The sequence below is a fragment of the Orycteropus afer genome, unplaced genomic scaffold (genome assembly GCF_000298275.1).
Source record: "Orycteropus afer afer isolate SDZICR_OR568_19922 unplaced genomic scaffold, OryAfe1.0 scaffold00058, whole genome shotgun sequence".
Classification (NCBI taxonomy): domain Eukaryota; kingdom Metazoa; phylum Chordata; class Mammalia; order Tubulidentata; family Orycteropodidae; genus Orycteropus; species Orycteropus afer.
In genome coordinates this window covers 10,363,793-10,376,987 of record NW_006921645.1, presented here as the reverse complement: position 1 = coordinate 10,376,987, position 13,195 = coordinate 10,363,793, and the positions used below count along the sequence as shown (strand labels likewise).

Sequence of the window (13,195 nt, the reverse complement as noted above, 5' to 3'; positions counted from 1 at the left end):
TTGGAATAGTCCCTTTTTCCCTCAAATATGTTGGGTTTCTGTTTTGGTAAAACTTTCCCAGAAAAACTTTTAAGTTCTTACTGGGGTCCCTTAGTACCTTGTACTTAAACAGTATCACTTTCTTATGGTAATCTGTGTATTTTGTTTTTCCACTATATACCAATCAGTTTTGAGTTCCGTTGTGACCGTTGGATACTTAGGGCTGTGGTATTGAGTATGGGAGGCATGCTACAAATGTTTCTTGAGTGAATCAACATTTTGAAAATGTTTATTTTATGTCTGATTTGTTTTTGAATTGTCTGTTTATGTTCTTTGCCCATAGGCGTGATTATTTTATAACTGTGATAAGGCCTTTATATATTAAGAGTATTAAATCCTTTTTCTTTCCTATTTGTGGAAATTTTTTTGTCCCTTATGGTTGTTGGCCATTTAGTTCAGATTGTAATTTTTTAATTATGAAAGTTTAGATTTTTATGAATTAAAAAGCTATGAATCTTTTGTTTTTTTTCTTAAAGTGTTTCTGTGTTAAAAAGTCCCTGCCACCCATGTTGTTGTTGTTATGTGCCGTCGAGTCAGCCCTGACTCATAGTGACCCCTCCTTGGGTTTCTGAGGCAGTATCACTATGGAAATAGATTGCCCAGCCTTCCTTCTGAGGAATGGCTGGTGGTTTTGAACTGCCAGCCTTCTGGTTAACAGTCAAGTGCCTTAGGCACTACCCTATCAGAGCTCATTTTTATGATCTAGTGTAGTGGTTATCAAATTAGCCCAGCATAAAAAAGCTCTGGCTTGAGCCAGATGGAAATAAGGTTAGTATTTTTTGAAGTTTAGTTTGGTATAGGGTAAGCATAGATTCTGTTGTCAATTACCTTGTGTCAAATCCATGCTCTGACTCTACTAGCTGAGTAACTTATGTAACCTTCTCAAATCCTCTACTTTATCATTTGTAAAGTGGGCACAAAGATTATCTACCTTGCAAAGTGCTTGGTGAATTACATAATATACATACATCATCTCTGCACAGTGACTGTCACATAGGGAATTCTCAATAAATAGTTGTTGTTGCAGTTGTTATGTTACGTTGAGTCGGACCTGCCACATAGCAACCCCTCCTTGGGTTTCCGGGGCAGTATCACTACTGGAGTAGATCACCCAACCTTCCTTCTGAGGAGTGGCTGGTGGGTTTGAACCGCCAGCCTTCTGGTTAGCAGTCAAGTGCCTTAGGCACTGTGCTACCAGAGCTCCTCAATAAATAATAACTATGATTAATTCAACGGAAGGAAGATGGGGCAATCTACTTCTGTAGTGATACTGCCTCGGAAACCCAAGGAGGGGTCGCTATGAGTTGGGTCGGACTCCATGGCACATAACAACAACAACATGATTAATTCAAAGCTAATAATAGCATTTCATGTCAAGTCCTTGTTCTGTTTACTACCTGTGTGATCTTGGGTAAGTAACTAACTCTTGAGCTTCCTTTTTGTCCCCTGGAAAGGTAAGGTGGTTGAGTGCAATCAAGCCTGATTTAGTATTTTAGATTAACGAATGGCAGATGTCACTTATTCAATATTTGAAACCATAGCCCTGGTTCTTGAGAAATGGCACAGAGTTTCAACTAAACCATTGTACTTATTATGTGCCAGAGACTGTACTATGCATTTTACAAATATTTACTCATTATAACTTTTATCATCCCCATTCTACAGATAAGGAAACTGAGGCAAAGGTTAAGTGACTTGGCCTGTCACTTGGGCAGTATATGGTAGTGTCAGGATTCAAACCACTATGAAACTGGGTATTAACTGCTGCAGGTAGTTTTCTTCTACTGGTCATAGGTACCAATTCTTCTGCTTCAGCCATAGATCCATATTTATTGTTCTAACTTCAAAATTTTTTTGTATTTTATTTTTAGCCAATGTATAATTTATTTTGTTTGTGCTGCAAAATGAGGATCTGAATTGTCCTTACTTTTTAGCACCACTTATTTAAAATCCATCCCTGTTCCATTTTTAAAATGCTTATTTTATATAAAATTCTTTCAACTACTGTGGTTTGTTTCCTGAGTGGTCCATTCGGTTCTAATGGTCTGTATTTCTTTTCTTTGGTGTGTTCTACATTCTACTAATAATTGGGTTTCCGAGGCAGTATCACTACAGAAGTGGATTGCCCAACTTTCCTTCTGAGGAGTGGCTGGGCAATCTACTTCTGTAGTGATCCTGAAATAGGACCAAATGTGGTTCTCTGCCCAGTGCGCGGTCGGGCCAAAATAGCTTACACACCAAGTGATTGAGAGAAGAGAAAATTATTTATTGCAAAGCAGCAATGCAAGGAGACAGAAGTCTGTACCCAGATCTGACTCCCCAAAACTCCATCAAATTATAGTTTTGTAGGTTTTAGAAAGAAAGTTATGAATATTCATAAAAATTTCTGGAATTTTGGTATGAGATGGTTGACAATTGGCTGAAATTTCCTTCACCTCATTTTAAAGGGACAGTAACATTTTAATCCAGTGCACTTGTGTACTAGATGAGTCACACCAGCTTCCTCTCATCAACTGATCAGGGCTTAGACAGAGGGGAGGTTTTAGTTCCCAGTAACTTTCTCTCTGTCCCACTGCACATGACTGCAGGCCAGATTTCATTTTCAAGTTGTTTTGTAAGACACATTAACACATTTATCATCTGTGCCTAAGGAAGCAGCAGGAAAGAATGTTTGTTGTTCTATTCAGTTTTAAAGGAACTGAGCTTATTGTGTTTACTCATCTGTCTTAACATGAGTGGCAAAATGTTGTTGTTGTTGTTGTTATGTGCCGTGGAGTCGGCCCCGACTCATAGCGACCCCTCCTTGGGTTTCCGAAATAGTTGAGGGTAATTAAGTTTACTTATCTATTCCCTTCTGGGGTCCTGTCTGTTTTAACCAGGGTGGGGAAATAGTTTTGATATTACTTTGTTTCAATTCCCCCTTAGAATAGATACTGTTCCACATTCTTGGGGAACACTTTACTCTGTTTCAATTCCACCTTAGAATGGTTACTGTTCCATATTCTTGGGAAATGGGGCAATGACTCATTCTAGCTGCTTCCTGCTGACTGGGGGCAAAGATGTTGGAACTTAATCCTTGATTAGTAAGTTTCTTGTAGTTTAAACAGTTCGTGGAATTTTCTGGCCATAGTCTGGGGAGAAGAGACTAAGGGTACCTGTAGAGTAGCTTGTAATTTTGGAGGCTTGAAGACAGGTAAGCACCTAGGTAGACATTGAATAGAACAGCAAGTAGAGAGTGTTCTTGTTAATATCAAGAGCATTGTAACAAATAAGGATCTCAGCCATGCTAAATTGGGTAACCAAGAGGTGAGCCAAGAAAAGTTTATCCCAAAGGTGGGGGTTAAATTATGTCATATAGTTTCCCTGTCCTGTTGGAATTTACGAATGGTGCAGTTAATAGCCTGTTGATCTTGTTCTGTCTATCCTGATGCATTAATTAATGAGCAACAGGTGGCATTGATGTATATACATACTCATCTATGTGTAGGAGATTGGGCACACACCCAATAATCATTAGCCCAAGGAGTGTGGTCTAATAGGGTTTGTTGGCGTTTTATGAGAATGTTATTCTCCCATCCTCCTTCAGAAGGGGTAAGGATAAAATAATCATTGAGTTAATTAAAATCATATTCATGTTTTAACCTAGAACAGGTTTCCTTTTAAACAAAACCTTAAGATCCTTGATGGATTTACAAGTATGTTCCACTGCAGGTTGCTGGGGACACTCAACATTTAGTTCTCTCGAGTCTCCCTGTCTCACAAGTCTACTTTCTGTAAAATAAAATTTAGTTATAAGTCAAGGAGGATCTTCATTGTAGTCTGGTGCTATTTTCAGTTGAGTGTGATGTATCCAAGGGCAGACTCCCTTCAATTTGGCTGAAGAATGTGTTGTCAACAATACTTCACAAGGCCCCGTCCATTTGACCTGGAACTGGCTCTGGGTTGTGCCGGTCGTTCTACTCCTTCAGAAGGACCCAGTCGCCTGGACAGACATGAAGGGGAGTATCTGTAGGATACAACAACTTGCTGGAGGCAAACTGGTTACTAATTTTTAATGTTGCATACAAAGTTTGTGTATGTTTTAAAATACCCAATTCCTTAACAATTTTAAATCTCCCTTTCTGCATAACTAGGGTGCCATACTCTAGAAAATGTTCTGCTATCTAAGATTTCATATGGGCTTAACTTAAGCCTGCTTCTGGGGCAACCCAGACCAACAAAAAGGCAAGAGGTGAAAGTTTTATTTAAGATAAATTGGTCTCTTGGCACATCTTAGTCTGTGTTTTCTTAAAAGTTTGGTTCATCTTCTCAGTTTTCCTGTCAGTTGGGCTCTCCACAAGGAATGTAACTTCCTAATAGTCCTCTTACTTGTTGGACTATTTGGGATACAAATGTTTCCCCATTATTACTTTGAATTGAGACTAGCAAGCCAAATCAGGGATAATTTTTTAATAGGGTTTACTCACCTCTGCTGCTTTTCTGTGCGGCAGTGCCAACGGGGCAAGGAGGCTACATCTTCTGACCTCCTCTGACTGCACAAGAGAAAGACAGAATCACCATCATTAGCCCAAGGCCTATTCCTGCGAGGCCAGTCATGCTGCCTCCCTCCAGACCTTGCACCAACCGTTCCTCCTACTGCACCCACCACCTCTCTGCTGGGTTCATTAATTCACTGCAGTAGCCACCAGAACTCACAGATTATGGGGTTTATTAAAGAAGCACTAGGCTACAATTCAAGTTCAGGGACAATGCTCATTCTCTCTCAGCCCACCGTCTCTCAGCCAGCAGGCTCTCTCTGAGCAGTGCATGTCTCTTGGTGTCTCTTTCTCAGCAGCACGTGTCTCTCAGGAGCACCTTTCTCTCAGCAGCATGTCTTTCTCAGCCAGCAGTCAGAGAGGCTTCTTCAATCTTTAGGAGGGCTCCTTTTGAGCCTGGCAGAGTGGCCGAACTAACCAATCATAACACCAGAATTCTAAACACCTGAGAGAGAGTGAACTTCCCAGAACATTGCTTTGTGCCACTCTAAACAGAAATACCCCGGGTGGATAACATTAGCAATCAGGAGTTCCTCAGTTGCTCATGGAAAATTCCATCACAGAGTTTACAAAGATTTATGGCTAGAAAAGCCATACCAAGTAATTTATTACACCACAGGCAGGAAAGGCTTCCACCTATCCAGTGAGAGTATCTATAAATACTACCAGGTACTTGATTTTTCCAGGGGCTGTAAATTTTACCTGCCAGTTTTTGCAGGGGCCTAGTCTTTTTCCTTGAATTCTTTTTACCATTGGATGTTTAGATTGTTCTTGGTGAAGATCATGCAGGTTTGTGTCACCTTTTGGATAGTTTTGTGTAGATTCGGTCCTGCAATAAGTTTGCTCAGCCATGCATACAGGGTGTCTTTCCCCATAACAAGTGCTGGTTGCAGCGACAGTTCTGCCTGTTGCTTCTGTAGTCCATAGCAGCAGGTAATTGCAGGAGGTTGTTTGTAGGGCCCATGAATGTTTGAGATTAACATCCACCTAGAGCTTGTTAGGTAAGAAACTAACCTGAGTATTTAACTTGGTTATTAAGTCTTATTCCAGCAGAGGAAGAGGGCACTAAGGCATGTATAAAAACTTCAAGTTAATACAGTACTCCCAACCTGGCATTCAAGAGGTTGAAGAAAATTTTTACATTACTGAAACTCCAGTAATGCTCGTAGTCTTCTGGGATAGAAGGGCTTGGGGATGTTTAGGACTGAGTAGGTTGCCCCTGTAGAGATTCAATGGGCTGTTTTGCCATAGTTATTGCCACCCAGGCTCCTTGTGGGAGATAAGAATTTGTCCAGTCTGCAATGGAGCTCCTGGACCCTATCATTCTTGATCACTGTCAGCTGTGCTTACTATCTCCTGGGCCCCCTTTGGTTGGTTTGGAGGGCTTGTTTTGGATCCTCCCTCTTCCAGTGCTCATCTTTCCTGCAGTAAGCACACTGTTGGGACCCCAGCTTTGTTTGTTGGCCCCCTTTAGGAGGAGCTTGACTTGTTCCCTTTCTATTAATTGGGGGCCCATGGGGACTTACCTGGTAGGATTGACTTTGTGGTGGGCCTCCCAGGGCAGCAGCCAGCAGAGCAGCCTGTTGCTTCTGAGACTTCAGAGCAGTCTCTTTGCTTCTGTTTCTCCTGCTTCTGGTCTCAGTTATTATAGACCTTGAAAGCAACCTCTACAATTTGAGAAGTGTTCGTACACAGTTCCCTTCTAACTTTTGGAGTTTATGCCATATATCGGGGGCACTCTGGCTTATGAAAGTTAAGTTGATAATACGAGTGTTCTGGGGGTTATCTGGGTCGGTGTCAGTATATTGACAGTAGGCCTCATACACCTGTTCAAGGAAAGCAGAAGGATTTTCCTTGGGGTCTTGTACTTTCTGAACTTCGTGAACATTAATCTGCTTTACGGCCCTCTTCTGGAGCCCTACGATAATGCACTCTTTCTTATGAGCTAACCTAGCTCTGTCCTCTGGGTCATTAGGATCCCACTCTGGATCTGTTCCTGGCACTATCTGATGGCTGGGGCCCCTGACTAGGTTTTCAGGCTGGAGGTTGTGAAGTCTGTCAGCTTCTGCTCTCTAGCTTTCTCTAATACCAACTGCCTCTCTTCAGGGTTGAGTAACGTAGTTAATAATATATTAATGTCAGCCCAATTAGGGCAGTGAGCTGAAAATATGGAGGTGATTAAAGTTTCCATCAGCTTTGGATTCTCTCTGTAAGTTGGCATTGTATTTTTCCAATTTAGTAAATCAGCTGTGGTGAATGACACTGAGTCCAAAGGAAACCTCCAGGATTTCCTTCATGATCTAAACCAGCTGGAACCTGCCGTAATGAGTATTGCCCTGACTGATCTGGCCTAGACATCTGGCCAAATTTTACACCACTCTGAGTGTGTGCTGGGGAGACCATTTCCTGAGGGGCACTCGCTTTTTGAGGGGCATCGGGGTGCTATCAGGTAAAGGGGGATATAACACCACTGGAGTTTTAGGAGGTTCTGAGTTCAAAATTCCCTAAGGCTTTAGGTGGTGGAGTCATAGGTGAATTGTTTGCTGACTCTGGGAGGTATGAGGGAGGGGCAGATGGGGGAGGAACAGAGTCAAGGTAAGGGTCTTCAGAGTCCTGAGAGACACCCTTAAAATCCACTTTCCCATTAGGTAGTACAGCCATCACCCCACACATTTCTGTAAACCCTTGTTCTGAAACAGGGCCATGAATAGCTCCAGATCAATCAATTTTTCCCACTTTTTGATCCTTTTTGCAAAATGAATCTAACTGCATAATAATATCATAGTTCAGACTCCCATTTTCTGGCCATCTATTCCCAGACTTGAGCCGATAGTGTGGCCAGATGGTGTTACAGAAAAATACCATTTTTTTCCTTTTTGTAGACTCAAAGCCAAAATGAGCCCAGTTTTTCAGAATGCAGCCAAGGGGGCCACCTTCTAGTATAGATTTTGATTAAAAGACACTTGGGCCACCACTTAAAATTTTTATTTCTTACCCACACAACAACCAAAACCAGACCAGACTAAAAGACACCTGGGCCGCCATGTACACACACTCTCATCCACACACAGCAGATCAAAGGTAAAGGATCCCTAAGAAACACGTGGGCTATAGTAAACCCACACTTAAACCAAACCAAAACCAAACTGGACCAGAATAACAGTGCTTCAGCTGTGGAGATGATCTTATCTTAATTAAGGTTATGAACCAAAATTTCAGCCTCCCTATCACTTAAAGCCACACCAGACCAGAGTATAGATTCTTAAGAGTGCTTCAGCTGTGGAGATGTCTTAATTAAGGCTATTAACAAAAATTTCAACTTCCCTGTCAGCTAAAAGCCAGAATTCAATCTATATTCACTCAATACCCAATAGCCATCTTCAAACCCAGAATAATTTTCTTTTCTCTTAAAAGTGCCTAGAGGCTGAGGACACTACAAATGGTCACAGACTCAGCATCCCTTGTGTACCTTCAGACAAAGTAGTGTCTGAGTGCACATAGGGTCCATCAGGGGTCCGTTCTATTTCCACCATCCGAGGGTCCTCATGCTCCGGGCAGAGGGTCAGAGACCCTCGGTCCCACTTGGAGTACCAAATTGAAATGGGATTAAATGCGGATCCCTGCCTGGTGTGCAATCAGGCCAAAACAGTTTGCACACCGAGTGATTGAGAGGAGAGAAAATTACTAACTGCAAAATGGCAATGCAAGGAGATAGGAGTCCATACTCAGATCTGACTCCCCGAAACTCCATCAGATTACAGTTTTGTAGATTTCAGAAGAGGTTATGCATATTCATAAAAATTTCAGGAATTTGGGCATGAGATGGTTGACGATTGGCTGAAATTTGCTTCGCCTTGGTTTAAAAGGACAGTAGCATTTTAATCCAGTGTGCTTGTGTACTGGATGAGTCACACTGACTTCCTGTCATCAGCTGATAGGGGCTTAGGCAGAGGGGAGAGTGTTAGTTCCCAATAACTATGTAAGACACATTAACACGTTTATCACCTGTGCCTAAGGAAATAGCAGGAAGAAATGTTTTTTTGTTCCATTCAGTTCTTAAGGGAACTGAGCTTATTGTGTTTACTCATCTGTCTTAAACCAGGGTAGGGAAATAGTTGAGGGTAATTAAGTATACTTATCTATTCCCATCAGGGTGTTCTAATTATCTGTTTTAACCAGGGTGGGGAAATAGTTTTGATATTACTTGGTTTCAGTACCACCTCGGAAACCCAAGGAGAGGTCACTATGAGTCGGGTCTGACTCGACAGCAGTGAGTTTGGTTTTTGGTTTTGATTCGTTTCAGTATCAGGTAGGGCAAGTCTTAACATAGTAGTTCAGAACTTGGATGTTACAATCATATGGACCTTAATTAGAATGTGAACTGACACCTAGTTGTACAGTCTTGAATGTACACCTACCCTCTTTGAGCCTTAGTTTTAAAATCTATTTAGTAAAATAATACTATATATTTTATAGAATTATTAAGAACATTAAATGAGAAATCTTTATGAAGTGCTTATCACTAAAACATATTTGAATGCTGTAAAACTGGAACTGGCAAATTTCCCCAGAATTTTCTTGGTGTTTTTACTTGATTATTCTTTCAGGCAAAGTTGAGAGTAAATTGTTCCCCTACCCACAGAAGTTTCTTTGGGTTTATTATTTGAATTGTTTTTAATGTTCAAAATAAAATATTTGTGTTAAAAAGAATTGACATGCTTATATTTCAGTCTTTGTATTTAGGCTTATGATATATTTCTGTATAGTTTCATTCTTTTCTTGCTGAGATTATTATTTGATACTGTTTGTTTTACCTTTTGTATTGTTTTTGAAGTTTTGAATAGGATCTTCTTTCCTTCTTTATATATTTAATTGGTTATTGATAATGTTTAAGAAATCTATTGATTTTTCTAATTTTATGTTTTTATAATTTGTTCGTAGATTCTGATAGTTACTAGTTGATTTGTTTGGATTTTCTAATGATTAATCATATCTTTTATAAGTAATACTTTTTTTCCATATTCCTTTCTATTAGCTATTTCTATTTCTATTCTATTTTTAATTCATTTTATTCCTACATTACCTCGAAAGTCCAGGACAGTGCTATCAACATAGTATAGACTTCTTTCATTTATCATATTAATGGTGGTGTAACATCTTGAATACAAGTTGAGTTTAGTTTAATATATTTTTCTAAACTTGCCTTTTCTACTTGAGGGCTTTGGATGTCATGTATTAGAGTAAAAACAATTTCACTTTTTTTTTTTTTTTTTAAAAAAAAAAAAAAAAAAAGAAACCAAATTTTCTGTCATGGAAAAAGTGCTATATTTTGAGTAATCTCTAGATTCGCTTTGTTGGAGAAGTTGTAGCCTTACATTTGACCTTTGATAATTGATAAATAAATGATGCTTAGTGTCTGAAGCATTTCTAAGTTAATGTATGTTATGTGATAGGATGTATATCTATGTATTTTTACTTTATTTTAGAATGGATTTTTATGCTTTTACATCTTGATCATTTGTATGGTCAGAGGTAGCAACGTTTTGTAACCATGATTAATGAATAAATACTTCACTGTACTTAAAAAATGAGAAAGATAAGAAAATTCTGTGAATTTGAAGTCATGATCTTTTAATACAAATATTTTTGCCTAATATTTCATATTGATGTATAGAATGTATGGTTTTGAAATAATTATGTCTGACATTTATTGCAGGTCACCATACCACCAGCCAACCTCTTACAGGCCAAGATTATTGCTGTCTGGAGAACGAGGCTCAGGTCAAACATCTCATCTTGCTCCAGCAGTTTTGCACACTCTAGAAAAATTCTCTGTGCACAGACTAGATCTCCCAGCACTTTATTCAGTTAGTGCCAAAACACCTGAAGAATCATGTGCGCAGGTAGGTTTGTACTATGTCAGAATATTCCATCTTACTGCTTTCAAGAAACCTACTGCCACTGAGTCAATTCCGACTCATAGTGACCCCTTAGCACAGAGTAGAACTGCCCCATAGGGTTTCCAAGGCTGTAATCTTTATAGAAGCAGACTGCCACATCTTTCTCTCATGGAGTGGCTGGTATATTCAAACTGCTGACCTTTTGGTTAGTAGCCAAGTGTTTAACCTCTTTGCCACAGGGGCTCCTTCTTGTATTGCTTTAGATCCTGGTAAATAATAAGTGGAAGTGCATAGTGTGCACAGATAAGAATTTTTCAAAAAGTGGTATTATGTATTTCTAGGAATTTGTTTCTTCTTAAGCTGTCTAATTTGTTGGCACACAATTGTTCATCATATTCACTTATGATCCTATTTCATTTCTGTAGGCTTGCCTGTAATGTCTCTAATTTAATTTCTAATTTTAGATACTTGCATCTTCTCTTTTTCTTTGTCAATCTAACTAAAGGTTTGTTGATAATACTGATCTCTAAAAAATAAAACTTGTGAGTTAGTTGATTTACCAGTTTTTCTAATCTCTATTTCATTTATTTCTGCTTTAATCTTTGTTATTTCATTTTATCTAGTAGTTTGGGGCTTGTTTTTCATCTTTTTCTAGTTCCTCAAGTTGTAAAGTTAGTTTATTTATTTGATTTGAGATTTTTTTTTTCATATAGGTATGTATCGCTATTAATTTCCCTCTGAGCATTGCCTTTGCTCTATCCCATAAGTTTTGGTATGTTGTAAGTGTGGTAATATGAATATGAACTTTTTGTTGGCTATTTATTAGCATTCTAATATTAGGGCGAAAGATCCTTTTGATGTGTAATTTTTTTAAAGCGAACTCTGATTTTCTCATAATAGTTGCATTAATGCCTTCTCCCTTAATATTTTCTTGTATTAAAAGTTTCAATAAGCATTGTAGAAAGGTAGTTTCTTTTGCCTTTTTCTGACTCTCTTTTCAAAGTTGTGGTTTCTGAGTCTTTCTAGAATTCTAAGAGTTTTACTTAGGGTTTTCTCAGTATATATCCTAACTCATCATGATCCCATGTGCTGGTGATTAGAACTGTATCTGTAAGATTTTCAAGCCTGTGACCTTGCAGAAGCAGATCATCAGGCCATTCTCTGGGTGGTTTCAAATTTCTGAACTTTTGGTTAGTAGTCGAATGTTTAACCATTTACACCATCCAGGAACTCTTAACCTCTATTTAAAAGTTCCTTTTTAAAAAGCCCATGGCCTGAATAAAAAGCTGTATACAAGTATTTTGTTCCAAGTTTTATACACTTAACTCATCCTGGCTGAGTATTTTCCAATAATGTTGATTTATATGTTTGTTTGTATTTTTTTTCCCTTTTAGGGACGCAGAATCATTCTAGATTATATGCAAGTACAGAGAATTATTTAATACCATTTAAAATAAATCCAGGTGATTTAGTAGGAAAACATAAATTTAAAAAATTGATCTGAGAGGAGATAGACTCTAAACAGACATTAGCTGTGGAAGAAGAAATTATGCATGTGTCAAAAAAGCATTAAACGCAGACAGTTTCACAGGTGAAAGGATAAGATCATTTTGATGCAGTTTAAACTGTCCCAAAGCATAGAAAAGAAGGAAAGCTGCACAGTTAGCAAAAACAATGCCAAACCTTTCAAAGAATTGCAATGATCATAAAGAAAATATTACAAATGGAATAGTATCATATCAAAAGAGTAATAATACCATTATTAAGGCATGTAAGATTAATTCAGTTAGATATTACAAGAGATAAATACTGGAAAGGAAACACTGAAAGTAGAAATACTTGCCTTGGCTATGATTGTATATTTGGAAAACTCATTATCAACCAAAAAAGTTCTTAGAGACAATAGTAGAATTTCATAAGGTGCCAATTTCAAATTGAGTGTTCTAAAATCCTTAACTTTCTCTTATACAAACAATAAGAAGTTAGAAATCTAATGGAAGACATCCTGTTTAAAATAGCAAATGAGTATACCTTGGAATTAATATACATGGCTTCAAAGAAGAATTAAAAATCTATTTGAGAATGACAGTTGAATAAATGAAAGATAAAACTTTTAAAATTACTGTACTACAGTTCAGAGTGCAAGCTCAATTGCCTAAATTCATATCTCAGCTACTTTGCTTATTAATTACGACCTCATCTGTAAAATGAAGATATAGTACTTACCATATAAGGCTGTTGTAATTATTAAAATAAGCTCATGAAATAGGCTTGGCACAAAGTAATTGTTCAAGAAATGTTAGTTGTAATCATGTTTATCATTGTTGCTACTGCTGATGTTACTATTTATAAAACAAATGGATGAAAGACTCAAAATTGTAAAGCTGTGGGTTCTCCTTTAAACCCATAAATTAAGTGCAGTCCCAGCTATAATTACCCAAAGATTTAAGGAGGATGTTAAACAATGATTCTGCATTTCTTCTAGACAATAAATGTAAGAGTAGCAAGGAAAGCTCTAGAAGAAAAGGTATAATGAGGGAGCCACAACAGATCTTTGAAGGTATTACAAAGCTACAGTAGTAAAAAAAAATTTGTACTTGTGCAGGGATACACAGACAAAGTAACAGAACAGAAAAGAAAATTCACACTTAGGCCTATGTAGAAATGAAATTTTGTGTATGATGATTGTTCTGGTTACCTGGTGCCACTCTAACAAAAATA

General features: G+C 38.2%; 1 protein-coding gene across 1 annotated transcript in view; it reads left to right on the top strand.

Annotated features, from left to right (window-relative positions):
- Positions 1–13,195, top strand: part of ATAD2B (ATPase family AAA domain containing 2B) — a 262,920-nt gene that overhangs the window by 164,525 nt on the left and 85,200 nt on the right. Inside the window, exon 18 of the mRNA XM_007939264.2 lies at positions 10,291–10,477. Coding sequence (XP_007937455.1) covers positions 10,291–10,477 — 187 coding nt within the window. The remainder of the gene's footprint in view (positions 1–10,290; positions 10,478–13,195) is intronic.